The sequence below is a fragment of the Hyperolius riggenbachi genome, chromosome 6 (genome assembly GCF_040937935.1).
Source record: "Hyperolius riggenbachi isolate aHypRig1 chromosome 6, aHypRig1.pri, whole genome shotgun sequence".
Taxonomy (NCBI): domain Eukaryota; kingdom Metazoa; phylum Chordata; class Amphibia; order Anura; family Hyperoliidae; genus Hyperolius; species Hyperolius riggenbachi.
In genome coordinates this window covers 169,155,288-169,182,653 of record NC_090651.1, presented here as the reverse complement: position 1 = coordinate 169,182,653, position 27,366 = coordinate 169,155,288, and the positions used below count along the sequence as shown (strand labels likewise).

The following is a 27,366-nucleotide window of genomic DNA, read 5'->3' as shown; positions in this document are numbered from 1 at the left end:
TACTGCTTGACCCACTGAGTTGTGCTCCCATTTTTGCCTGAGGAAGCGGGGTCACGCCCGCGAAATGCGTTGCATTTGTGGAGTTGAATAAATTATTTGTCAATTCTGTTTTATCGAGACTCGAGTGAGTTTTCTTTTTTGTAAGAGGGAGGTAAGTCCACCCTAACATCCCCCTCTGCTTTTAAACGGTTTTTAAAACGTTTTACTCTACTCTGGCGCCTCTGTATACCGAGCTTTTGCTGATCACCCTGGGTGGAGGGGTGCATCCCCATCTACTATCTACAGAGAGCGACTTCTTAACCTGAGTGGGGACAGGTCCTAATGCTGCCCACCTGCATTTAAAGTGGTTGCCTATGGGTAACCCGTGTTTGTGAGTATATACACATAAAATTGTATTGAACTCTTCATTTTACCTGACAATACTGCACCATATTGGGCTCTCGATTCTCTTCTTGTTTTTAAGCTCACTGAAAAAAATCTTTATTCAAGTAGACACCAGAATGATAGCAATGCGTTTAATGGGTTACATCCTGCTTCATCAGGCAATATGTGGAGCTAGGAGGAACAAATATACATGCTAGGAACTTATATAATATAAAAAATGAGATTCTGGATCAAAAATCCCAATATTCTCTAAAATTATATACAATGGTAAAAAATCAATTCTAGAGAGCGACATTTTTAACCTGAGTGGGGTCTAATCTCTCCACCTGCCTACTCCTCCTCTAATATCTTTAATTAAATGTCAGCAAATGGGCAAAGAGAGTGACAGCGGGTTCCCCCTGTCTGTGACCTCTCTTCATCATCACTGATGCCTATTCCTTGACCCAGCAGCAGCATATGTGTACTCATGTACATGCCGTTGGGTCACGGAACAGGCACCAGCGAGGACCAAGCAAGAAGTCAGTCAGGAAAGGGTGCGCCTACCGGACATGTGAGCACACTCCACTGCCTGGAGAGAGACCTGACAGCTTGGGGGAAGACCTGATGCTGGCCCAAAGGAGAGATTAGGTTCAATTAGAATATTTTACTTTACCTTAAATATAACTTGTAGGCAGTTATGCTATAAAACAGTAGTTACTACGGTATATAGGCATGAACTTACTGTTTGTGGGAGCTTAGCCACACACTACCCGCATGCCATACTGCAGTCCCAACAATCAAAAGGATCCAGGCTTTGCTATATGGCTGCCTGGTGCTAAAAGAAAGATATGGACCAAAAAAAAAAGGGTCACCCTTTTGCACTTTTACCTTTTGGAGGGATGCAGGAGCACGGATCAAGCACAGAGTGTGAACATAAAGGTGTATCATAATAAATTAATATTGTGCTGTTGTTTGTTATATTAACTGTATGATGGTTCATTGTATCTATAATTTGATACCTTTTAAATACTTCGTATTTGTTGATGTTGGGTGTACTAGTCAAAATAAAATAATTTTATGTTAATGATCTGTTGTTTTGTCATGTTATTTGCACTCGATTGCATGCCTGTGTTACAAGTGTGTGCATATTTTGTTTGTAATCTAGTTATTTGAATTTCTACTGTAAAAAAAAATCTTCACCTTTAATACAGAAAGACATTTTTCATAACACAAAAATGGAAATTCAGGTAATTTATTATTAAATGTTGAATTCATCAAGAAAATTATGAATATTGTTTGTATCCCTCATTGAAGACGGTCCTTGCTTTCTTCCTGTTTCAGAGACACAACAGGAAATTAGCGGAAATCTTTCCAAATGTAGCAGAAATCGCGTGGTTAGTTTTCAGTAGAATGTATCTCCCAAATCCAAGATTGCTTTCCAACTCCTTCTTCAGTGACAGCTTTAAATTTGTGGAATTCAACTCAATTGTCACAGACATAGGAAGAGAGGGAGATTTTTCCAAAGGAGACAGGATAACATCAATGTTAGCATCTCAAGCAATATATTATACAGTCATTTTTGTAATGGGAATATCAAGATTGTATTAGTATATCTGTAAAATGAGTGGATTACAAATTGCTGAAGACGCTCAGACAACTTTTCACAATCTGCTAGAAATTGTATCTATACTGCAACTATATTACTTGGAACAATTTGCAAGGATATGCTGGAAGTTTAAGACATTCTAGAAAGGCAATCAGAGGTTTTCACAGAGAATAGCTAGAAACAAGTAGATGAGTTTCCAGAGGCTTTCCCATCTTCCTCTACCCCATAGATTCAGCGCTAGAACCCTCTGAACATATTCTTCTATATGTTCTCGCAGCCACAGTCCTTTCTATATACAAGTGTGGCCGTATTGCACAGGTGCAAGTATGGCCCGTGCCTTTGCAGTAACACGGAGCCACTCTATGCACGATTGGAGCTTGTTCCACCGTGCACAATCGTCTCCATGCTACAGCGCAGACGCGGGTCATTCTTGCTTTTGCACAGTGCGGCTGTGCAGAAGGGAATGTACCCTCCAGAGGGTAAGTATGGAATGCTTCTTTTTTTAAAAAGTAAACCAGGTTTGCATTAACCTTTTTTAGGCACTACCCAGTGCAAATAAAAGCAGTGAGAAATGTGTGGTTCCTATTTGCAGACAGGCAAGACAGAGTGATAAATGGCACACATTTCTTTTACAAGCACCTGGGGGCAGTGTGGCATAAGTTAAATTGAACCTGAGGTGAGAGGGATATGGTAGCTGCCATATTTTTTACCTTAGAAACAATAACAGTTGCCTGACAGTCCTGCTGATCTCTTTGGCTGCAGTAGTGTTTTAATCACACACTTGAAACAAGCATGCAGCTAATCCAGTCAGACTTCAGTCAGAGCATCTGATCTGCACGCTTGTTCAGGGTCTATGGTCAACATGATCAGATGAAAAGCAGGACAGCCAGGCAATTGGCATTGGTTATAAGTAAATATACCAGCCTCTACATCAGGGGTCTCAAACTCAATTTACCTGGGGGGCCGCAGGAGGCAAAGTCAGGATGAGGCTGGGCCGCATAAGGAATTTCACAATCGCGGCGCATCACCGCCTCTGCCCGCCCCTCTTACTCTTCCTTCACAGAGAGGGGCGGGGAGAGGTGGCGATCTGTGCGGCGATTGACGTCAGGAGGGGCAGAGCTGAAGCTGAAAGCTCTGCCCCTTCCAGGAAATGCCGGCGGATTGCCCCCCGTGCGATTTGGGGGCTTTGCAGCCTTCGTTTAGCGGTGGGGATGCGGCGGATTACTTGGGAGCACCGAACTATAAGGAAACTTTTGCTGGCGAGAGCCACAAAATATTGTATCGAGGGCTGCAAATGGCCCGCGGGCCGCGAGTTTGAGACCCCTGCTCTACATCATTCTCACCTCGGGTTCCCTTTAAAAGCTTGAAGCTCTTGTAGCAGAGGGAGGAGGTAGGTCATCTGCTTTATGCTGGGGAAGCAACTTCCATTTTCCTGGCGTCAAGGAAGGATCAAGCCAGACTGGTATTTTCAATATATATGCATTATGGGAAATAACAGCTGTTTCCAACTGCCAAAATGCATCATCTCTTTCCACAAAGTCCACCTGCCAGCAGTAAATGTCGCCATGTGATAAATGTCATGTAAACCAGTGAGAGGAAAGATTTTACAATGGACAAACACTGACTAAATGAATTATTAATAATTATTGTAAAAATGAATCACTTTTTTTCATTATGTTATTTTCACTACAGTTCCTCTTTAGTTACGTAGTTACATAGTTAGCTTGGTGGAAAAAAGACATTTGTCCATCAAGTTCAAACAGAAAAAACAAAACAAAATTATAAATCAAACAAACAAACAAACAAAAAAAAACATTATGAACCTGCACATATCCCAGTTAATCCGGGGTTCAGTAAATGCTGTTGAAAACAAAAGAAAACCCTGAGAATCCCCCATGAGGAGATGGACTGGCCCAAAACCTGTCGGTTCTGTCAGATTTAACTTCCTACTTTTTTTGCGATAGTGGTCCTTTAAAGGGCCTGGGTCCAAACCTGTCCTCAAAGCCCATCAACAGTGCATGTTTTGCAGGTAACTTCTTATATGCACAGGTGGAGTAATTAATGTCTAACCTATGTGTATTAACTGTGTGGATTTCCACAAAACAAACACTGTCAGGCCTCTTCTCCACAGGTGGCAGAAGGCGGGGAATTCATCACCTGTCAACTGCTCCCCTGCTCCAGCTAGGTGCTTGGTTGTGCTTGACAAAGGATTTCGAAATTTACCCCCATGGAGTCACACTGAGCATGGCATTTGCTGTCCTCAGTAGTGACTCTTTTTTTTGCCATTGAATAAGATTACGATGTGTCCTAAAGAGAACCCGAGGTGGGTTTGAAGAATATTATCTGCATACAGAGGCTGGATCTGCCTATACAGCCCAGCCTCTGTTGCTATCCCAAACCCCCCTAAGGTCCCCCTGCACTCTGCAATCCCTCATAAATCACAGCCACGCTGCTGACAAACAGCTTGTCAGAGCTGGCTGTGTTTATCTCTATAGTGTCAGTCTGCTGCTCTCCCCGCCTCCTGCAGAACTCCAGTCCCCGCCTGCATCCCTTCCCTCCCTGCTGATTGGAGGGAAGGGACGGGGGCAGGGACCGGAGCTATGCAGGAGGCGGGGGAGCAGCTGAGACTGACACTACAGATGTAAACACAGCACGGCTGTGATTTATGAGGGATTGCAGAGTGCAGGGGGACCTTAGTGGGGTTTGGGATAGCAACAGAGGCTGGGCTGTATAGGCAGATCCAGCCTCTGTATGCAGGTAACATTCTTTAAACACACCTCGGGTTCTTTTTAAAGAGAACCTGTACTGAGTAAAATTATTTAAAATAAACACATGAAGTAACTTCAAATGAACATTACATAGTTACCTTGCTATTAGTTCCTCTCAGAAGCGCACCATTTTCTTCTGACAGTGATCGCTTCGAGTTCTGACAACATTTTTTCAGAATTGAAATATATCAGTTGCTGTCAGTTATTTATCAGTTACTGTCAGTTATAGCTGAGAGGACAACTGATGTGCCAAGTAATGTCTATGTTTTCCTATGGCTCAAGTGGGCGATATGACAGTTTAACAGTGTGCTGACCAGAAAGCTGTTATGGGGTAATGACCATTTTCAAAATGGAGGACAGATAATTCCCTTGATCACAGTGGACAAACAGGATGCGGGAAAGGAGAAAGAAATTGAGGAGTAGACTACACAGGAGGTAAGTATGACCTGCTTATGGTTATTTTGACTTTTAATTTTCAGTTCAGGTTTTCTTTAATAATGACATGTGGTGTTAATTACACCACCGTTCCCAGCATCCAACAAGTGCAAGCCATATGTGCAAAACAAGACTCAGTGAGCTGTGAGGACAGGATTGTGAAACATTGTTTAGTATGTCCTGCCCATTTATGCCCTGATAACTCACCTCTTCCTGCGTGTGCAATTAGCTGCACAGAGCTTGACAATTTGCAACTCTGTAGGGGTTCTCGCCAGCATTAATTGAAAAAATGGACACATCAAATATTCACTGTGCTGGCCAATAGCATTGCTCTGCATCAAACAGTGCAACCCTGTGGTTTGATGGATTTTCGATAGATTCCAGCAGGGAGTCTATTGAAAATTGATGTGCTGTCTGAGATAGGAATGGATTCTTCTCTAACGCTGGTTTCACAGTGGGACGTTAAAGTCCCACATTACAGCAGCCAGTAACGCAGCCTAACTCACAGCACTGTAAAATCAATGTGCTGTTCACAGTGCACACGTTACATTACATAGTATCGCAGCATGTTTAAACAAAGTGCTGCATGCTGTACGTCTTACTCGGCTAAGCCACGTTAGACTGCTTGCACATGCTCAGTAATGTTGGAGGAGGAGGTCTCTCCTCCTCCTCCGCGGCCAGCCACATGGCTAATTAATATTCACTGCACTGTGGTGACTTGTGGTGGGACTGTAGTGTTGTCAGAATCATGAACGAATTGTTCATTTGATCCGGATCTTTTTTGTGAGTCGAATTATCCGGATCATCACAATGAAAGATTCGGTTCACAGTGGATGTCTGTCTGGAAGAAACAGGAACATACAGAATGTACAGTGCAGGGAAAGTCCTGTCCTGCTAGTCATTTCATCCCCAGTCTGCTTCCCTAGTAAAATGATTCAAATGATTCAGTTCAAAGATCCGGATCTTTTCAATGATCCGATTCAAATGACTCGAATCCTTAAAAAGATCCGGACTTCCTATCACTAACCTGGAGCGGCTGCTTTGAGAGCTGCATAACGCAGCTCAATCTGACGTCCAACTTCAACACCACCATGCGTTGCGTTAGGGGCACGTTATACGACCATAACGTCCCCTAAAACGCAACGTCTTGTTGGGAAAGTAGCCTAAATCAATGCCAGTAAGAGAGGTATTGATTGCTTTGCCACATCAGGGGTTAATCTATAAATGTATGGCAAACTTTAAAGTTCTTATTACTCCTATCCATTATTTTTTTCTTTGCAAAGAAGCAAAGTCAGTAAATTATTTGACCTCTCTTTTTAAAATAATTATTTAGCTAAAGTGCAAAAACTTAAACCATGTCTTGTGATATAATCCTACTAGGACATTAGAGTTAAAAGTTGTTTTCTTCACTTTCTAAGAACTACTCTTCTCCAAAAGGCAAATGGTTTGATACCCAGAGAAATCTACTTCTCTGATGTGTGACAAATCTTGCTCTGGAATTTACTTTTTTTATAGCTGGAAAACATCGGAGATGGATGTTATCAAAAGGTTTTGAATTTTTCATTAAGTACATGAGGCTTATAGGCTGACGTCTAGGTCTTCCTGGTATATGAATACATATTTGTTATGTAACTCTGGTTACCAGTTTTCAATTTCTCAAAGCTATCTTGGAATGTTTTCAGTGTAATCAGAGGGAAGTAACCAACTGGTCTCAAACTGGTTGGTATGTAAAGCACATATGCTAAGAAAAGCAAAGGCCCCTATCATTATGGTGCAGGCTTTTCCTTTGTTTCAAAGTGTTTGGTCTTATGGTGCATTTTCGATTGACCTAGAGGCATCTTGGGGAATTAGGTTGGGCGCATCCTATACATCACTTAAAGTAAGTGGGAACTGCATTTAAAAAAATTAGACAGATACTTACCCAAGGAGAGAGAAGGCTCTGGGTCCTATAGAGCCTTCCCGCTCCTCTCCTGGTCCCCTTGTTCCGGTGCTGGCTCACCCGGTAGCAGTATTTGACTAAATTAGTCAAATACTGCTTTATCCGGCCCGAGTGCTCCTGAAGAAGGGCGGCCCTGTACTGCGCCTGCGCAAGCACGCTCTCTTACACGCTCACGCCTGTGCATTATGGAGCTGCACGTCTTCGGGAGGACACGGCTCCTGAAGACTTCAAAATACCCTTTCGGCGGGGAATTGAAATGGGGGGGAGCCAGCACAGGATAGAGAGCACCGAGAGAGGAGACGGAAGGCTCTATATGACCCAGAGCCTTCCCTCTCCTTAGGTAAGTATTTGCTTCATTTTTTTTAAAATGCGGTTCCCATTCACTTTAAGCATATTTGAGAGGCATATTTATAACGGTCAACATCTGCAAGGAGTTTGTATGTTCTCCCCAAGTCTGAGCAGCAGGGGCGCCTGACAGGACAGGCAGTACAAACAACTGCCTGGGGTGCATTGGTTGCCAAGGGCGACGCCCCTGGACCCTGTGGTGCACCACTGCTGACCCTGTAGTGCGCCTATCAATCACACGCACCTTCGTTTTGTTTCAGTCTGGCTGCAGTTGCATCGCTGCTACGAACAATCACACGCCCCTTCACCGAGTTCCGCCCCAGGCCAATAGGAACAGAGCGCACGTGCTCTGCTCCTCCTATATGGCCACGCCTTCCCCAACACAGAGCCAGTGTGGAGTGGAGCTGTGATGGTGGTTCTGCCTTTAACTCCGCCCCCTCCTCACTGGCAGAAGCATCGCTTGGGGGAGCAGGGAAGTTTGTCCCCAAGCACAGCATTTGGGGGGTTGCTGGAGGCCACTCAGTGTCGGGGGCTTTGTGAGCAACCCCCAAAAGCAGAGCAGCCAGCGTTATGTGCACAGGCAGTGCACGGCACTCACGCAGCTTCCTGCTGAGTTAATGAATGGCCCGCTCCGCCCCCTTCCTCTCAGTTACATGGCGGCAGATTTGTTCAGTGAGTGTGTCTCTGACTGTGAGACACGCAGATTTGGCCAGCAGAGACTCAATCACTCTTCAGGGCAGCTCAGCAGGGTAAGTGTAGAGATGAGTCTCACAGCAGGAGAAGCACACCAGAGCTATTGTCACAGAGTAAACACTGACACCTTTCTGACTCAGGCAATGTGTGATAAGAGTTTCACCAAATAGTCTCAATTTGTATATGATTAAGGGGTCTTGTGAGTAGCTAATTGGTTACAAACATAACACATGCATGTGATCTATGGGGGGATCTGCGGGGGGGGGGGAGGGGGAGGGGCTTGGGGGGAATGGTATCTGCTGTTGATCTGCGGGGGGGACATGGTATCAGCATTTGATCTGGAAGGGACATGGTATCTGCTGTTGATCAGCATTTGATCTGGAAGGGACATGGTATCTGCTGTTGATCTGCGGAGGACATGGTATCTGCTGTTGATCTGCGGAGGACATGGTATCTGTTGATCTGCGGAGGACATGGTATCTGCTGTTGATCTGCGGAGGACATGGTATCTGTTGATCTGCGGAGGACATGGTATCTGTTGTTGATCTGCGGAGGACATGGTATCTGCTGTTGATCTGCGGAGGACATGGTATCTGCTGTTGATCTGCGGAGGACATGGTATCTGCTGTTGATGTGCGGGGGACATGGTATCTGCTGTTGATGTGCGGGGGACATGGTATCTGCTGTTGATGTGCGGGGGACATGGTATCTGCTGTTGATGTGCGGGGGACATGGTATCTGCTGTTGATCTGCGGGGGACATGGTATCTGCTGTTGATCTGCGGGGGACATGGTATCTGCTGTTGATCTGTGGGGGACATGGTATCTGCTGTTGATCTGCGGAGGACATGGTATCTGCTGTTGATCTGCGGAGGACATGGTATCTGCTGTTGATCTGCGGAGGACATGGTATCTGCTGTTGATGTGCGGGGGACATGGTATCTGCTGTTGATGTGCGGGGGACATGGTATCTGCTGTTGATGTGCGAGGGACATGGTATCTGCTGTTGATCTGCGGGGGACATGGTATCTGCTGTTGATCTGCGGGGGACATGGTATCTGCTGTTGATCAGTGGGGGACCTAATACAGACCATTGTTATTTTTGGTAAATATTTTAGAAATTATTTGTGAAAACATGGTATCTGAACATGCTCTGATGTCATGTTATCTGATTTTTATTTCATGGACATGGTGGCAGCATGGGAAGGGAAGGAGCGGGAGGGGGGGAGCCACAGATTTCTTGCCTGGAGTGACAAAAGGGCCAGAGGCGCCCCTGCTGAGCAGGTTTCCTCCGGCACTCCGGTTTCCTCCCACATCCCAAAAACATACAGATAAGTTAATTGGCTTCCCACTAAATTGGCCCTAGACTACAATACATACACTAACTGATACATACATAGACATATGACTATGATAGAGACTAGATCATGAGCCCCTGTGAGGGACAGCTAGTGACAAGACAATATACTCGGTACAGCACTGAGTAATATGTCGGCGCTATATAAATACTTAAATAAATAAATAAATGCTACTTGGATAAACAAAAAAAAGATTGTGGATTCCACAACAGACAGGAATTAAAGTCTTCCCTATCATATGAATGTGAATTTCATCAAATCACTTTTTAGCCATTTTTTGCATATAAAAAGATTCTCTTATTCGCCAAGTATATATTTATACATAATAATATATATGTATACATGATAATATAATCAGCAAAAGTATCTGGAATGTTCCCCCACAATTATCAGCCAGTCAATTACCCATATGAAATTCACTTTTTCTCCTGTGTTTTCTCTTAAAGGGACACTTAAGTCAAACAAAAAAAATGAGTTTTACTCACCTAGGGCTTCCAATAGCCCCCTGCAGCTGTCCGGTACCCTCGGCGTCTCCCTCCGATCCTTCTGGCCCCGCCGGCAGCCACTTCCTGTTTCGGTGACAGGAGCTGACAGGCTGGGGACGCGAGTGATTCTTCGCGTTCCCAGACACATTAGCACCCTCTATGCTGTTATATGGTATATGATATATGCTATAGCAGCATAGATGGCGCTATTGTGGCCAGGAATGCGAAGAATCACTCGCGTCCCCAGCCTGTCAGCTCCTGTCACCGAAACAGGAAGTGGCTGCCGGCGGGTCCAGGAGGATCGGAGGGAGACGGCGAGGGCACCGGACAGCTGCAGGGGGCTATTGGAAGCCCCAGGTGAGTAAAACTCATTTTTTTTGTTTGACTTAAGTGTCCCTTTAAGTGAGATTTTCACAATTTTTTCACTATTTTCAATAAAATACTTTTAAACCAACAGCAAACAAGAAAATGCTCAAAATAATTTTGATAAGTGCTGAATTGCAAAGTGCTGAACAATTATATTAAATACAAGATGAAAAATTATCTCCTAGGAGAAGACTCAGGAGAAAAAATGAATTGCATATGGGCCAATCAATGTTTCCTCTCCCTGTTGTGGCTCACTGCCATTGAATTACACATCAGAATAATTTTGACAGTACAGTTTTTTTTACCTACTTTTTGGTACTATTTCAATTGCAGAGGGCTAAAATGTTATTTTAAACAGACAATGAAAATGATCTCTGTCTCTCTTACATCTTAGAAATACTGTGCAGACCAGCTAGTTCCAGTTTTTACAGACATATTGATCAAATCTTTAACACGCTCCATGGTTCCTACCTATTTGTGTGTATAAAGTTGTACCAATTCCTAAAAAAAATAAAAATCTCATGTCTAAATGACTACAAACCTGTCACTCTGACATCAGTGGTCATGGAAGTATTTGAGCAACTGATATTTGCTTAGTTCACAGTAGTGACAGGAGGCTGGACTCCAGTGGAACAGGTGAGACAATAGCACTGCTTCCAGCTATGCTTTACTCTGCAATATATGCTGGAGGGAGCACAGAAACAGGATGGGGGGCACTAAGACCCCCAGGGAAGCTTCATTTGGGGAGGGGGGACCACTAGACACCAGGGAAGCTTTACTTGGGAAGGGAGGGGGGGCGAAAGAGACAGGGAACTTTATAGGGGCACTTTTCATGTAAAGTTGGGGCATATCTAAAGGGGTGGAAGGCTCAGCGTCCCTTTTTCCTGGCTCCAAAAGTTGGGAGGTATGCATTAGCACTGTAATCCTATCATTGTTGCACAACAAACTGAGGTGTAACAAGGAATCACTAGGCCCCACTGCAAAACTTTGGATGCCCTCCCCCCTCTCCATAAACACCCACACAACAGAAATTGGAAATGTAGGCCAGGCAGGATAATTGAAAAAAAAACTTACAATATAGGCAATAGGGTGCCCTAAATATAGGATAGCCAGCTATAGGTGCCCCCATTATAGGTTAGCCAGGCATAGGTGCCCTCAGTATAGGTAGCCAGCTATAGGTGCCCCCAGTATAGCTAGCCAGGTATAGGTGCCCACAGCATAGGTTACCCCTCTATAGGTGCCCCCAGTATAGGTTAGCCAGGTCTATAGGTGTCCCCAGTATAGGTAGCCTGGAGGGGGGAGCAGCGGGCATACAGTAGTCAGGAGGGGGGCCAGACTCATCCCCCTCCTTCACCTTGGGCCCCCACTTCAGAAATTAACACATTGGCAGCAGGCGGGGAACTCACCTCTTCCTGGTTCTAGGCGGCGACGGAGCTCTGTGTGCCTCTGTCTTCTATGTCTCTAACGCCGCTAATTCTACTTCCTGATTAGCGGCGTTGAAGACATAGAAAACAGAGGCCCGCAGAGCTCCGTCGCTGCCTGGAACCAGAGAGAGGTAAGTTCCCCGCACGCTGCTATCATTTCTGGAGGGGAGAGCTGGGAGCACTGAAGGGGAGACCCCAGGAGAGGGAGGGGAGTATGTAGGGCCCCTCTCCCTGCCGCTGTGTGCCCACTACCACCCTCCTGCGCTGTGCCACCTTCTTCCCGCTAAAAACGGCCCTAGGCGGGCCCAAAAAAAGGCTTCACTCCCACGGACCCCCCTGAGTCTGCATCCCTTGCAGAGGCTATTGTTACGCCATGGCAACAAACTCTGCCCACTAGCTATACCTGAACCCATCTGCAAGTGGCTAACAGATTTATTTATATATTTTTGATTGAGAACTGGTTAGTTTAGGGAAACACACCTCAGACTCTCTGACACTTAGTACTGGAACTCCTCAGACCTGTGTGGTCTCCCAACTGCTTTGTTTGCTCTACACAATTTGCATCTCCACAGGGTCACCTGTAAGGGTTCTATTTTTTTTTAACAAGTCAAGTTTATTAGAAAAATAAATTACAAGACCATACAAGACAGCATAATAAAAAAAGATCAAACATTTGCAGTAATAATCTCGAAACATCACACAAATCAGCATAAAGAGCCAACGCTAAATATAACAATTCAAAGGGGTGCGTCCGCTACTCCCACATAAGCCTGCAGTGTGCTAGGGTTTAGACAACAATGTGAATTGAGAGAAAAAGAAACCTATATGATAGCACCACTCAGGACAATTTAAAGTAGTATCAAAACATAAATCTTTATTAATAGGTCATAATATTTGTGAAATACTGCACTTTACCATTTATCCATGATTAAAAACAATTAAAATAAGGAAACAGACCCATCAAATCCTCTGCCCAATTATAATATATCCGCAATGCATAATAAATACCTACTCATAATAATAAATCAACTCCTCAAAGGGCTCAGTATATGAGCCCTCATCGGACAGAACCCGGGTTCAGTATTACAAAAACAGTGTTTAAGATGAGAGTACCTCAATATACAAATGTGTTAATATCAATAAATAATGCCACACAATATACCCAAAATCTACAGTACAATTTGATGTAAAGTTGATAAAAATTATATAAAGGCAGGACCAGTGAATGTGAAAATAGCAGCCTATAGTGAAAAAGGAGGAAATGAATACTTAGCCAGGTCAGTCATAGAGGCGGCAGGCAGAGCGGAGGCAGAGTTCGGCAAAGTTCCCCTCAAACGGACCCACTAGTTTCGCGGGAGTTACCCCGCTTTTTCAAGGTCGGAGGGAGACGCCAAATATAATAATGACAAAAATAATAGCCCTTGGCGCACACATAGGAGGAGACTAATAAGCGCAGGACTCTATTGATTACCTCATAAAGTATATGCAACTTGACTTGCTCACCAAGATAACAGCTCTTAAAAAGAGCATAACTTACCAGTGCATATTGGTGCATAATAGAAATGAGGATCGTTCATCCAGGGGTGTCTCTAGCCATTTTGTCACTCTAGGCGAGAAATCCTGTGGCGCCGCCCCCCACCCCTTCCCCCATGATTGCCCCACAGCCCCATACCCCCCACCCCCGTGGTGAACACCACCCCTGTGGTGAACCCCACCCCCCAAGACCCCCTGAAAATCATAATACAGCAGTGTTTCACCAGAAAATCTGAAAATACAATTATTGCGGCATGGGTTTACCAGAAAATAGTTGTAATGCAGCAGAGCGTTTCACCATAAAGTATACTTATTGTGGCACACACACATACACACTATACACATGCACACAGTACACACACACTATACACGCACACACACCGCACACAACATACACACTATACACAGTACACACAGACAGTACACACACACACACACACTATACACACACACACACACACACACACACTATACACACACACACACACACACACACACACACTATACACACACACACACTATACACACACAACACACAGTAGACATACACTATACACACACACTATGCTGCTACCAGGGGAGGACTGGGACCTTTTGGCCTGGGGGGAAACAGACTTGAAGCCCGTTATCATGGCAGCCTCATCCCAAATTATCAAGTCACATTTGCAAATTGCTAGCGATTGCTATTGCGATTTTGTCGTGCACTAGCCCAGAGAGAGGAGGAGTGGAGTGAGACTGAGAATAGCAGGAGATGGAGCAGAGAGCTGATCTGTATTGCAGTCCCACATTACACAGAGACTAGTTGCCGCTAATAGGACTGCTTTCACTGCCAGTCTCTCACACAAGTCAGAAAGCTGCCCTCCTGGAGTCTAGGGACTGTCAAAACTTTCCAACCTGTTTAACACCTTATCTGCACATGCAGTCATTATAACAATGGGGAGAGTCCAGACAGATTTTTTTCCCACGGACCCTCCAGACGAGCTCTGCATCATGCTGTGTATATTTACCAGCTTGCCTGCCCTCTAATTGCACTTTTATCAGCTAGCCTAGTGTTTTACATTGCCTTACACCAACAAACCTGAATACACCAGACACCAGACCAGCCCTAAATCACTGAATAAAAGGCAGCCTGGGAGGCAGTCCATGCCTGGCTGCTAGACTCAGTCTCTACAGCCACACAGTTACCAGTAGCAGAGAGAGAGGAACTGAATGAATCAGTGAATCAGTTAAGAGTGAAGAGTCAGGACTCAGGAGCTGATGCTGTATTCGGATCCCTGAGTGACCTGGGATGAGTGCCTTCTCTCCCTGACTCATTACTGTGGTTCTTTGAATCATTTAGCTGAAGGAACTGAATGAATCAGTCAGTGAATCAGTTATGAGTTGAGTCAGGCACTGCTGTTAGCTGCTGCTGTAGTGTAAACTGATACCTGAGTGAGCTGAGAGGCATTTCTTCTCTCACTACTCAGTGCAGCAGTGCTCCTGCATCCTCCTGCCGCTCTAGGCAAGAATTTTTACCTGCCTGGTGGGTGAGACGCCTGTGCGTTCATCCTCTAAGTCAGAGGGGAAACCCACACCTCACCCACCACAGTCACAATATACCAATAAATGGCAAATTACCTTAACTGTGTGCAAACAGAGCCTAGCCACAGTGACCATATTTTGTTGAACCTAGGTAATGCGCCTCTATTTTGATAAATAGCCTTCCTAAAAGGTAATACTGTATTAACTGCCTGTATCCAGTTTAACAGGAGGGAACTGTTGCAGCTATCCAATTCTTAGTGAGTCGTTTTTGTGCCACATGTAGTACCTCAATCACAAATTGTTCTTATGTTTATCCGTTAACGTATTAGCAAACAAATTCAATAAGCAAGATTTGGCATCACAGCCTAGTGGGCAGCCCATCTTTACTACCGACCAGGACCAAATCATATGAAGAAAAGTTCCTTTTTCTACACAACATTTGGGACAGAGGTCACCCATTTGAGATTTAAACTTTACTAGACGCACAGGGGTAAGAAAAGCTCTATATACTATATACAAATAGGTGAAGCGATCTGGTAAATGTGGAGAAACCCTAGTTGCACTGGACAAAGTATCATCCCAATCATCATCTGACATTCCACCTAGTTCTCTATCCTAATATACTTTACATTGATAGACTCTATGAGTAACAGTCGTTACGATCATTGTATCATACAACGCTAAAATCAGCTACGTAAAGGAAGCCCCTTTTAGAATATGAAGTATGGGAGAATCTTCAAAAGTCTGCGGGAGCACATTCAACTGACTATAAATTGCATGCCTCAATCTCATATGTTTATAAAAGGCTGTATCAGGTAAGTCAGAGTCAACAGAGAGTTGGGTAAATGACTTCAAAGTCCCATTAATAAAGAGCCTTATTGATCCACCAGTGGAAATCATCTAATTTATATAGTTCAATGAGGGAATTATTTTCCCAGTGAGGGGTAAACTTAAATGTGTCCTCTAAATGAAGATATATAGGAGCACAATCCCATACTTTGAGTTGTATCAAAGTAGGAGGCAGGGGCGTAACAATAGGCCCTGCAAGGGATGAAGCCGCAGGGGGGCTCTTAGGGGGAGAAGTCTGAGGGGGGGGGGGGGGGGGCTGGCTCTGGGACCCTCTGGAGGAAAAGGAGAACCTCCAGCAACAGCTCTCCACCCCTTCAACACATTGTAAAATGGATCAGAATGTGATACAGACAATTTTAAAATTAGGAGAGATTGCAATTTGCAATGAATATTTGCCATCCATAAACCAATTATATAAATGAGACAGCTGAGCGGCCAGATAATACAAATAACAATTAGGCATGGCTATACCGCCCAAATCTTTAGGATGCTGTGATATGGGAAATGAAAGTCTATGGTGTTGCCTAGCCCATATTAACCTAACCAGGTGGGAATGTAATGTGGCAAATACAGAAGAATGAAGGAAAATTAGAGAGTGCCAGGTAACATACAATATTTTGGGGAGTGAAATCATTTTAAACAGATTGGCCCTACCAGCAACATTCAGGGGCAGTTTCTCCCAAGCTTTCAGCTTAGTATCAACATGAGTTAATAATGGGTTTAAATTAAGCTCAATAAACTCCAAAGGAGAGTGTGATATGTTTATTCCCACGATACTTAAAGGAACTAACCCAAACTAAAGGAGAGTTAGGGTGCTGCCTTGTTGGAGGAAATAATCTACTGGCAAAATAACTGATGTGGACCAATTAATTTTTAATCCTGAACATGCACCATGTTCACTAATAACCTGCAATACAGATGTCAGGGAGTCCCCGGGATCTTCAAGATACAAAAGCATGTCATTGGCATAGAGGCTAACCTTAGCCTCAAGACCTCTCTTAACACAGCCACGTATACCAGTATTTGTACGGACCTTAGAGGCCAAAGACTCCATTGCTAAATCAAATAATAACGGAGATAGAGGACACCCTTAACGGGTGCCTCTATGTAATTAGAAGGATGGCGACAACCGAACATTTACTTTGACTCTAGCTTCTGGGCAGACATAAAGTAAGCATACCCAATTTATAAAGGAGGACCCAAATCCAAATCTGTACAAGACCGCGAACAGAAAGTTCCACTCAACAGTATCGAATGCCTTTTCAGCGTCTAGTGAAAGTACAACACAACACATTATCATGTTGAGCCTGTAGATTGAAGTCCAAAATCGAGTCAGCACCGCCTTCAGTAGAAAAATAGCTCTTTTATTAATTAAAAAGCATGATGTCAAAGTAGCGGCGACAGCTCCGCTGTTTCGGGCGTGCAGCCCTTTTTCAAGCCAAAAGCAAGGATCATCACACTAACAAACATTACAAATCACCTTATATAGCATACAAACTTATGAGCTCACCTGTGATCGACCAATCAGAGGGAGGCAGGGGCTGGCGGACCTGATGGGGAACTAATCCCTTAGTATGCAAAGCGGAGTGTTCAGTACCCTCCCCCAGACGTCAGCAGTAACCCACCCAATCAGTGGGAAATATGGTTGCCATAAGAGGAGACGCTTGAGAACGCCAGAGCCCAGCCGCCCCTTCCACCGGCATCCGCAGCGTCATACATGACGCAGTACCAGTCACATGGGATCAATCCTCCAATCAAACGAGCGCTCCGCTCTCCAATGCGGAAAACAGCTCGTCGTGGATAGAAGGGACGTCACTGATTACGTCTGGGCGATCCGCCCTCGCTGTCATGTGACTCCCAAAACATAAACATTATCCCCATGGCAATCCCCAAACAAAGGGCAATACCTATATTGTCGTTAGGGCAGCCTGGCCATGAAGTCCCCAGTCTCCCCCCGCACAGCAATCCATTGCGCACCCTGGATAATTTAAACTTGCCAGTCTCAGCCTCACTCCTCCTCGCCGATCCAATAAATCTGTAATAGATAAAAATAAACATATATACAAGATTAATATGTATCAATCACCTACACAGAAAAAGATACACTGCAGATCTAGATACACCCCGATAATTCATATTCCTTATTGAGCCCCCCTCTGCCAAAAGTACCCAATCTTCTAATCCACATCGCCTCTTTTCTCAATAACAATTTATGGCGGTCTCCCCTCTTTATACTAAACGGGACATTATCAATAACTTGAACTCTCAATTGCGAAACAGTATGTCTGCAATCTTTAAAATGGCATGCAACTGCATGATCAGAGCTCTCACCTCTGATCGCAGATTTGTGCGATGAAATCCGGTCTCGAAGCGGTTGTGTGGTTTTGCCCACGTAACCTAGGCCACATGGGCACTTAATCAAGTAAACTACAAATGTTGACTCACAATTAAAGTATCCCCTGATGCAAAATCTCTTACCACTAGATGGATGCGTAAACATATCTCCCTTTGTCACACAGCCACACATGTGGCAGTGCAAGCAAGGGAATGTCCCATTCCTGGGCACACCTACCCTCTCAACCGCAGACGTGTGTACCACCTTGTCTCTAATCCTGGGCGGCCGTCGGAAGGACATCAGTGGCGGATACCTAAATTCCTGTACAGTAGGGAAGGATTCTTTAAGTATCTTCCAGTGTCTATTAATCACCCTAGCTATCTGTTGGCTCTGGCTATTGTAGGTACTAACAAAAGCAATTCTTGGCTCCTTAGATCTACTCCTGGTTCTGGTTCTACTTTTACTATCCAATAGAGTATTAGGATACCCTCTCTTTTTAAATTTATCCCTCATCTGTTTCAGTCTGTTTTCCCGTTTCTCTGGATCCGCCACCAATCTCTCAACCCGCATTAACTGTCCAGTCGGGATATTATTCCTAATATGTTGCGGATGAAAACTCTGAAACTCTAATATAGAGTTTCGATCAGTGGGTTTAGTGTACAGGTCAGTGAGCAATCTGTCACCCACCCTGTACACCCAAGTATCAAGGAAAGAGACACCCGTGGCATCCACATGTGCGGTCAAGATTATCTGGGGACACTTGTCTCTAAGTTGGACAATAAATTGTTCCAGGGACGAACGTGGCCCCGCCCATACGCAAAATATATCATCAATAAATCTCCACCAGCATTTAGCATGCTGGTGGAATAAGGGACTAATATACACGAAACTTTCCTCGTATTGTCCCATAAACAGGTTTGCATAGGACGGGGCCACGTTCGAACCCATCGCAGTTCCTCTACGCTGCGCATAGAAATCCCCATCAAAATAAAAATAGTTTTCTCGCAATACTATCTGCAGCAGAGAGACAACAAACTTCCTCTGTTCATCTGTCAAATCCGTATGTAGCATTAAGAACCACTCTACAGCCTCTACACCCCCATCATGTGGGATGGAGGTGTAGAGGCTTTCAACATCCAGAGTAACCAAAACACACTCAGCGTCCAATGCACTTAGGTCATTTAATTTGTCTATAAACATTTTAGTATCTCGCAAGTAAGAGTCCAATGAAAGGACCAACGGTTGCAAAATCTTATCAACAAATTGTGCCAAAGGTACAAATACTGAATTTACACCCGTCGGGTGTAAATTCAGTATTTGTACCTTTGGCACAATTTGTTGATAAGATTTTGCAACCGTTGGTCCTTTCATTGGACTCTTACTTGCGAGATACTAAAATGTTTATAGACAAATTAAATGACCTAAGTGCATTGGACGCTGAGTGTGTTTTGGTTACTCTGGATGTTGAAAGCCTCTACACCTCCATCCCACATGATGGGGGTGTAGAGGCTGTAGAGTGGTTCTTAATGCTACATACGGATTTGACAGATGAACAGAGGAAGTTTGTTGTCTCTCTGCTGCAGATAGTATTGCGAGAAAACTATTTTTATTTTGATGGGGATTTCTATGCGCAGCGTAGAGGAACTGCGATGGGTTCGAACGTGGCCCCGTCCTATGCAAACCTGTTTATGGGACAATACGAGGAAAGTTTCGTGTATACTAGTCCCTTATTCCACCAGCATGCTAAATGCTGGTGGAGATTTATTGATGATATATTTTGCGTATGGGCGGGGCCACGTTCGTCCCTGGAACAATTTATTGTCCAACTTAGAGACAAGTGTCCCCAGATAATCTTGACCGCACATGTGGATGCCACGGGTGTCTCTTTCCTTGATACTTGGGTGTACAGGGTGGGTGACAGATTGCTCACTGACCTGTACACTAAACCCACTGATCGAAACTCTATATTAGAGTTTCAGAGTTTTCATCCGCAACATATTAGGAATAATATCCCGACTGGACAGTTAATGCGGGTTGAGAGATTGGTGGCGGATCCAGAGAAACGGGAAAACAGACTGAAACAGATGAGGGATAAATTTAAAAAGAGAGGGTATCCTAATACTCTATTGGATAGTAAAAGTAGAACCAGAACCAGGAGTAGATCTAAGGAGCCAAGAATTGCTTTTGTTAGTACCTACAATAGCCAGAGCCAACAGATAGCTAGGGTGATTAATAGACACTGGAAGATACTTAAAGAATCCTTCCCTACTGTACAGGAATTTAGGTATCCGCCACTGATGTCCTTCCGACGGCCGCCCAGGATTAGAGACAAGGTGGTACACACGTCTGCGGTTGAGAGGGTAGGTGTGCCCAGGAATGGGACATTCCCTTGCTTGCACTGCCACATGTGTGGCTGTGTGACAAAGGGAGATATGTTTACGCATCCATCTAGTGGTAAGAGATTTTGCATCAGGGGATACTTTAATTGTGAGTCAACATTTGTAGTTTACTTGATTAAGTGCCCATGTGGCCTAGGTTACGTGGGCAAAACCACACAACCGCTTCGAGACCGGATTTCATCGCACAAATCTGCGATCAGAGGTGAGAGCTCTGATCATGCAGTTGCATGCCATTTTAAAGATTGCAGACATACTGTTTCGCAATTGAGAGTTCAAGTTATTGATAATGTCCCGTTTAGTATAAAGAGGGGAGACCGCCATAAATTGTTATTGAGAAAAGAGGCGATGTGGATTAGAAGATTGGGTACTTTTGGCAGAGGGGGGCTCAATAAGGAATATGAATTATCGGGGTGTATCTAGATCTGCAGTGTATCTTTTTCTGTGTAGGTGATTGATACATATTAATCTTGTATATATGTTTATTTTTATCTATTACAGATTTATTGGATCGGCGAGGAGGAGTGAGGCTGAGACTGGCAAGTTTAAATTATCCAGGGTGCGCAATGGATTGCTGTGCGGGGGGAGACTGGGGACTTCATGGCCAGGCTGCCCTAACGACAATATAGGTATTGCCCTTTGTTTGGGGATTGCCATGGGGATAATGTTTATGTTTTGGGAGTCACATGACAGCGAGGGCGGATCGCCCAGACGTAATCAGTGACGTCCCTTCTATCCACGACGAGCTGTTTTCCGCATTGGAGAGCGGAGCGCTCGTTTGATTGGAGGATTGATCCCATGTGACTGGTACTGCGTCATGTATGACGCTGCGGATGCCGGTGGAAGGGGCGGCTGGGCTCTGGCGTTCTCAAGCGTCTCCTCGTATGGCAACCATATTTCCCACTGATTGGGTGGGTTACTGCTGACGTCTGGGGGAGGGTACTGAACACTCCGCTTTGCATACTAAGGGATTAGTTCCCCATCAGGTCCGCCAGCCCCTGCCTCCCTCTGATTGGTCGATCACAGGTGAGCTCATAAGTTTGTATGCTATATAAGGTGATTTGTAATGTTTGTTAGTGTGATGATCCTTGCTTTTGGCTTGAAAAAGGGCTGCACGCCCGAAACAGCGGAGCTGTCGCCGCTACTTTGACATCATGCTTTTTAATTAATAAAAGAGCTATTTTTCTACTGAAGGCGGTGCTGACTCGATTTTGGACTTTGATACACGTTTGGTCTGAGGTGCACAGACCATAGGAGGTACAGCACGCCTGTTTTTTGATTCCCCCATTGGTGCTTGCCATACACAGTGGATTTTGAGCCTGTAGATTGAGAAATAAACAACGAAGATTAGGGTCAGCTGAGCGCTCAGGCACAAATCCAGACTGGTCTCTATGAATGAGTTGGCGCATTATACAATTAAGACGTCGGGCCACCTGTAAGGGTCCTTGTTTGTCTATAGTCAATAGTTGGTCTCATGTGAAAAATCAAAGGTGGTTGAGTCTGCTTACAAGCATGTAGTAGGACAGCTTTCTGCCTCGTGCATTAAAAACGTGAAATTTAAGGTCAATTAGCAATAGGTATGTTTTTACAACAAATAAATAGGACAACATTTGTAATAAAAGACAGTAGTAAATGGAATTTAAAAAAAATTGGGCCATTACTTTTTGCTATGAGTTTGCCATAAAGATACTGATGGCTTGCCTCGGCGTAACATTCCATTTTCTCAGGTGACTTTGTGATGTGTAGCACAACCCATTTACTGCACTCCCCAACCCTGCTGTAAGCCACATGACTGCAGCAGCAAGATTAGAAGAGTGAAAGACATCCACTCTCGCTCCTGCTGTGTCCAGTTTAAATTACTGCACATGTGCATTGGAATAGAGGTTCATTGTACTGTATTGTTTCACATACATCAGAGCCAGCAATGGCAAACAGCCAATACACATCTATTTAGCTGGCACATGTGCACTAAGTTAAAAGCAGTGCAGCAGGAATGATTGTGGATGTCTCTTGCTCCCCTGACAATCTTGCTGTCATGGTCGCGCAGCTTAAAGCACAAGGGGCCATATACAATTCACTTTTTCTAGTGTTTTCTCCTAGGAGATAATTTTTCATCTTGTATTTAAACTAACTGTTCAGCATTTTGCAACTAAAAAAGTACCAAACAGTAGTTAAAAAACTACAATCAAAATTATTTTAAGTATTTTCTTGCTTGCTGGTGATTTAAAATGCATTTTATTTACAAGTTGTGAAAATATCACCTAGGAGAGCAGTAAATAGGTCATGCCACACATTGCTTCACAAGGCAGCATTTTCCTGTGAATATGTGTATAGCTACTGCCTTTTAATGCTATCGTTGTCCTGTTTATTAACAACCTACGGACTGACGTAGTTTCATTCTACGTCCAGCAGGTGGCAGCAACGTTCTGACTCGACGTATCTTCTACGTCGAGTCCTTTTAGGGCTCTCTGAAGCAGTGCGTGCATCCGATTCACAGCCGATTCGAGCACTGTGATCGAATCGGCTGTGAAATAGTCGCGCAAATGCTGACCGAACAATCGATTTCCGTTCGAAATCGATCATTCCCGTCATTCCTGTCCATGTCAAAGATTTCGCTCGATCGCCGGCGGGTCGGGAGTGCGTCGATAGCGGCGTTCGAATGCCAGACGACCGACGCAATACAGCAGCAATACATTACCTGCTCCGCCGGCGCGAGTCCCCTGGTCACCACTGCTCCGTCTCCGTGCTGGGCTCCGAGTCCGGCAGGCTGTACTTCTTCTTGACCCGGCAGGAAGTTTAAACAGTAGAGCGCCCTCTACTGTTTAAACTTCCCCCGGCAGGAAGTAAAGTGAAGCTGGAGGAGCCCAGACCGGAGAAGAAACAGCGGAGACCGGGGGACTCGCGCCGGCCGGAGCAGGTACTATATAGCTGGCGGGGGTGGCAGCGGCAGCTCCACAGATGGTGAATCGATTTCATGCTGAATCTGTTTGCAGTAAAGGCAGCCATACGATCCCTCTCTGATCAGATTCGATCAGAGAGGGATCTATCTGCTAGTCGATCTGATGGCAAATCGACCAGTGTATGGCCACTTTAAGTAATAACCAGGAGCCAATCAGCTAATCACAGCGATCACTCTCACATAAGCAGCTGCTCTGCCTGTCTCTCCCTGACAAGGAGAGACACGCTGTGCTCCACGGAGCAAAAATGTCAAATATAATCACTTTTTAACACTTTTATTAATCCTCTGATCCCTTCCCCTGTGACCCCTTAGTTATATATATATATATATATATATATATATATATATATATATATATATATATATATATATATACATATATATATATATATATTCTTTGTGAACAATAGATCTATATATCTGTATATAGATCTATATATTTTCTGTGCGTATATAATATATAGATCTATATATCTGTTTATATAGATCTATATATCTGTGTGTATACAGTATATAACATATAGATCCATATCTGTGTATATTGATCTATACTGTATTTCTGTAAAGAGTTTGTAAATGCTATAATTTTTACCAAAACCAATAAATATAAACTTATTGGGGGTTTTTTTTAATCAAAGACATGTAGCACAATAAATTTGGACAGAAACGTGTATAGAAATGTTACATTATTTTAAAAATGTTACCACAGAAAGTTAAAAATATAATTTTTTTCACAAAACTCCTGTCTTTTTTGATGAATATAATAAAAACTAAAAATCGCAGCAGCAATCACATAGCACCAAATGAAAGCTGTGTTAGTGACAAAAAAAAGGAGGTAAAATTCGTTTGAGTAGTAAGTTGTACGCCCGAGCAATAAACCGTTAAAGCTGTGCAGTGCTGAATTGTATAAAATGGCCTGGTCTTTAGGGGGTTTAAGCTTGTGGTCCTTAAATGGTTAATTGAGTTGTTTGTTGTTATAAAGTAACTATTTATAGTTGGCCTTTAAGACTTAATAGTAGATTTCAGGAAAATTTCCAGCTGTGAAGGACTGTACAAAATCTATGTAAATCTAACTGTAAATGCATTGCTCTAACTCTAAATGAAGCACATAACAGAAACAAATCAATTCTAGGTTCAACAAGAACCAAACCATGGATGTTCAGTAATAATGTTTCTGAGACTTCAAATCTCTTCCTTAGGTGCCTCTGAAAAGCACATTATTGAGAAGAACACATACCCATTCACAGAGACAAGTATTAATGCTGATGTTGATGACCAAAGGAGACATATACAGAAGGTTAGTTGTTTTTTATGTTGTTTTTCAAATTCTAAAAATAATGTTAAAAAAAGAAAGAACAAAAAACCTTTACAAGCTGTTTCTGAATGCTCAACAAAGTACTCCACTGATTCTTAAGGGCCTGAGCCCACTTGCGCAGTTTTGGCGGCTTTTCAGTTACCAGTACACATCAATGTAACAGATGCTGTAAAGCAGACAGAAGCAGACACAACTGCGTTAGTGGGCTCAGGCCCTAAGGACTCGTTTCCATAGGCTGCACTCTCTGATGTTTCCATACATGCACTGCAATTCACCACTGAATCGTAGAGCCTAGTTGCACCCATTTTGGGGCGATTGCGCCCGCGATCCCATTCATTATAATGAATGGGATGGCTAGCGCCACCCCTGCGGGAATCACATGCAATGCGGAGTTCTACTGACACAAGGCTCCTGCGCTGCACATGGAAATGACACCTAAAGTGTTGGTGTACTCAAGCCAAAGGGAAGCAGGAAAATCGGGGGCATATGAGAAGTGGACAAATAGGGTGCAACCATTGACTCTGATGTTAAATATCAGCTATTGGGCACAAAACCGGACAAATCAGATGCCCGTTAAACTGCTTTGCACCTATGGTTATTTATCGTTTTTACAATACTAAAACGGAAAATATCGTAAAAAAAATTGTTTTCACAATTATCTTTTTTTTTAATTATCGTTTAAACTTTTTTAATATTTTGATATTGTACCTTTTTTTTTAATCAATTTTACATTCGTTTTTAGAATTATAATTACATTAATTATTGTTTTGGTATGTAATTATACTTTTTAAAAAATAATTTTTACATTCTCTTTGAGATTTTTAATTGTGGGGGTCTTTTTTTTTATTATTATTATAATTACGTTCATTCGGCACTGGTATCTTGACCTAGGAATTTCGGCACTAGTATCTTGACCTAGGAATTTGTTTTATAGTTGAACTAAACTCTGGCACACTGGCCCATATGCAATTACATTTTTCTCCTGAGCTTTTTACTAGGTGATATTTTCACACATTGTAAATAAAATGCTTTTCAAACCACCGGCAAGCAAGACAATCCTCAAAATAATATTGATATTACTTTTTCATCTACTTTTTTGGTACTTTTTCAATTGCAAAGTGCTTAAAAGTTATTTCAAAAAGAAGTTGGAAAATTATCGCCTATGCCTAATGCCTTTAAAGAGACGCTGAAGTCTCTTTTTTTACCTTCTTTTGTTTAACAATCCTCTTCAGCTTTAATGCCAGAGTTAAACCGCTTCATCCCCACAGCAGAGGAGTGATTTAATACCTAGAAAACGACCTGCAAAGTTCTAGGACTTTGCAGGTCGCAGATCATGCTGCCCTGGTTCGCAGGGCTTCTCTTCCTGGAGAGGCTGAGCTTTGAGCTGTAGCTCTAAGCTCACTATCTGCAAAGAGTTTGTATGTTCTCTCCGTGTCTGCGTGGGTTTCCTCCGGGCACTCCGGTTTCCTCCACATTCCAAAAACATACAGATAAGTAAATTGGCTCCCCCTAAAATTGGCCCTAGACTACAGTACTTACACTAAATAATATAGACATATGTCAATGGTAGGGATTAGATTGTGAGCTCCTTTGAGGGACAGTTAGTGACAAGATATATATATATATACACTGTACAGCGCTGCGTAATATGTCGGCGCTATATAAATACTAAATAATAATAATAATAATAATAGCTCTGCCTCTCCACAATCAATCTCCGCGGATCTCTGCCTCCTCTCCGCCCCTCTCAGGGAAAGAAGATTGAGAGGGGCGGGGAGAGGCGGTGATCTGCAGAGATTGACTGCGGAGGAGGCAGAGCTACAGTGTAAAGCTCTGCCTCTATGAGGAAGTGAAGCCCTGCGAGCACGGGGGCTTTGCAGGGCTTATCTCTGGTAATAAATCACTCCTCTGTTGCTGGGATGCGGCGATTTAACTCTGGCATTAAAGCTGAAGAGGATTGTTAAACACAAAAATTGGAAGAAAGAGTAGCTGGCACTAGACCTGAATCGGAGGGAGACTGGCCCTATACCGGATTTTAAACGGATTGTTAAACAAAATAAGGTAAAAAAAGAGACTTCAGAGTCTCTTTAAAGAACAACTGAAGTGAGAGAGATATGGAGGCTGCTATATTTATTTCCATTTAAACAATACCACTTGCTTGGCAGCCCTGCTGGTCTAATTGGCTTCAGTAGTGTCTGAATCACTCCAGAAACAGCATGCAGCTAATTTTGTCAGATATGACAATAATGTCAGAAACACTTGGGGCTTGATTCACAAAGCGGTGCTAATTGTTTAGCACGGGTGTGCTAAACAGTTAGCATGTGAAGTGCCGTTCGCGGACTTTTGAGTGCGCAAAGTGCCGCGATTTGTGCGATCGCGGCACTTTGCGCGTGCAAAAGTCCGTGAAAGGCACTTCACGTGCTAACTGTTTAGCACACCCGTGCTAAACAGTTAGCACCGCTTTGTGCATCAAGCCCCAAGTGCTTCTGACATTATTGTCATATCTGACAAAATTAGCTGCATGCTGTTTCTGGAGTGATTCAGACACTACTGAAGCCAATTAGACCAGCAGGGCTGCACAGCAACTGGCATTGTTTAAATGGAAATAAATATAGCAGCCTCCATATCTCTCTCACTTCAGTTGTTCTTTAAAGAGAGTCTGAAGTCTCTTTATTTA

The 27,366-nt window shown here is 43.6% G+C and overlaps 1 protein-coding gene across 4 annotated transcripts in view; it reads left to right on the top strand.

Moving 5' to 3' along the window:
* LOC137521230 (myomegalin-like) overlaps positions 1-27,366 on the top strand; it is a 403,861-nt gene that overhangs the window by 262,341 nt on the left and 114,154 nt on the right. For all 4 annotated transcript variants that reach the window (XM_068240204.1, XM_068240203.1, XM_068240202.1 and 1 more), the window contains one exon: positions 24,574-24,671. In XM_068240204.1, the coding sequence (XP_068096305.1) occupies positions 24,574-24,671 (98 nt within the window). The remainder of the gene's footprint in view (positions 1-24,573; positions 24,672-27,366) is intronic.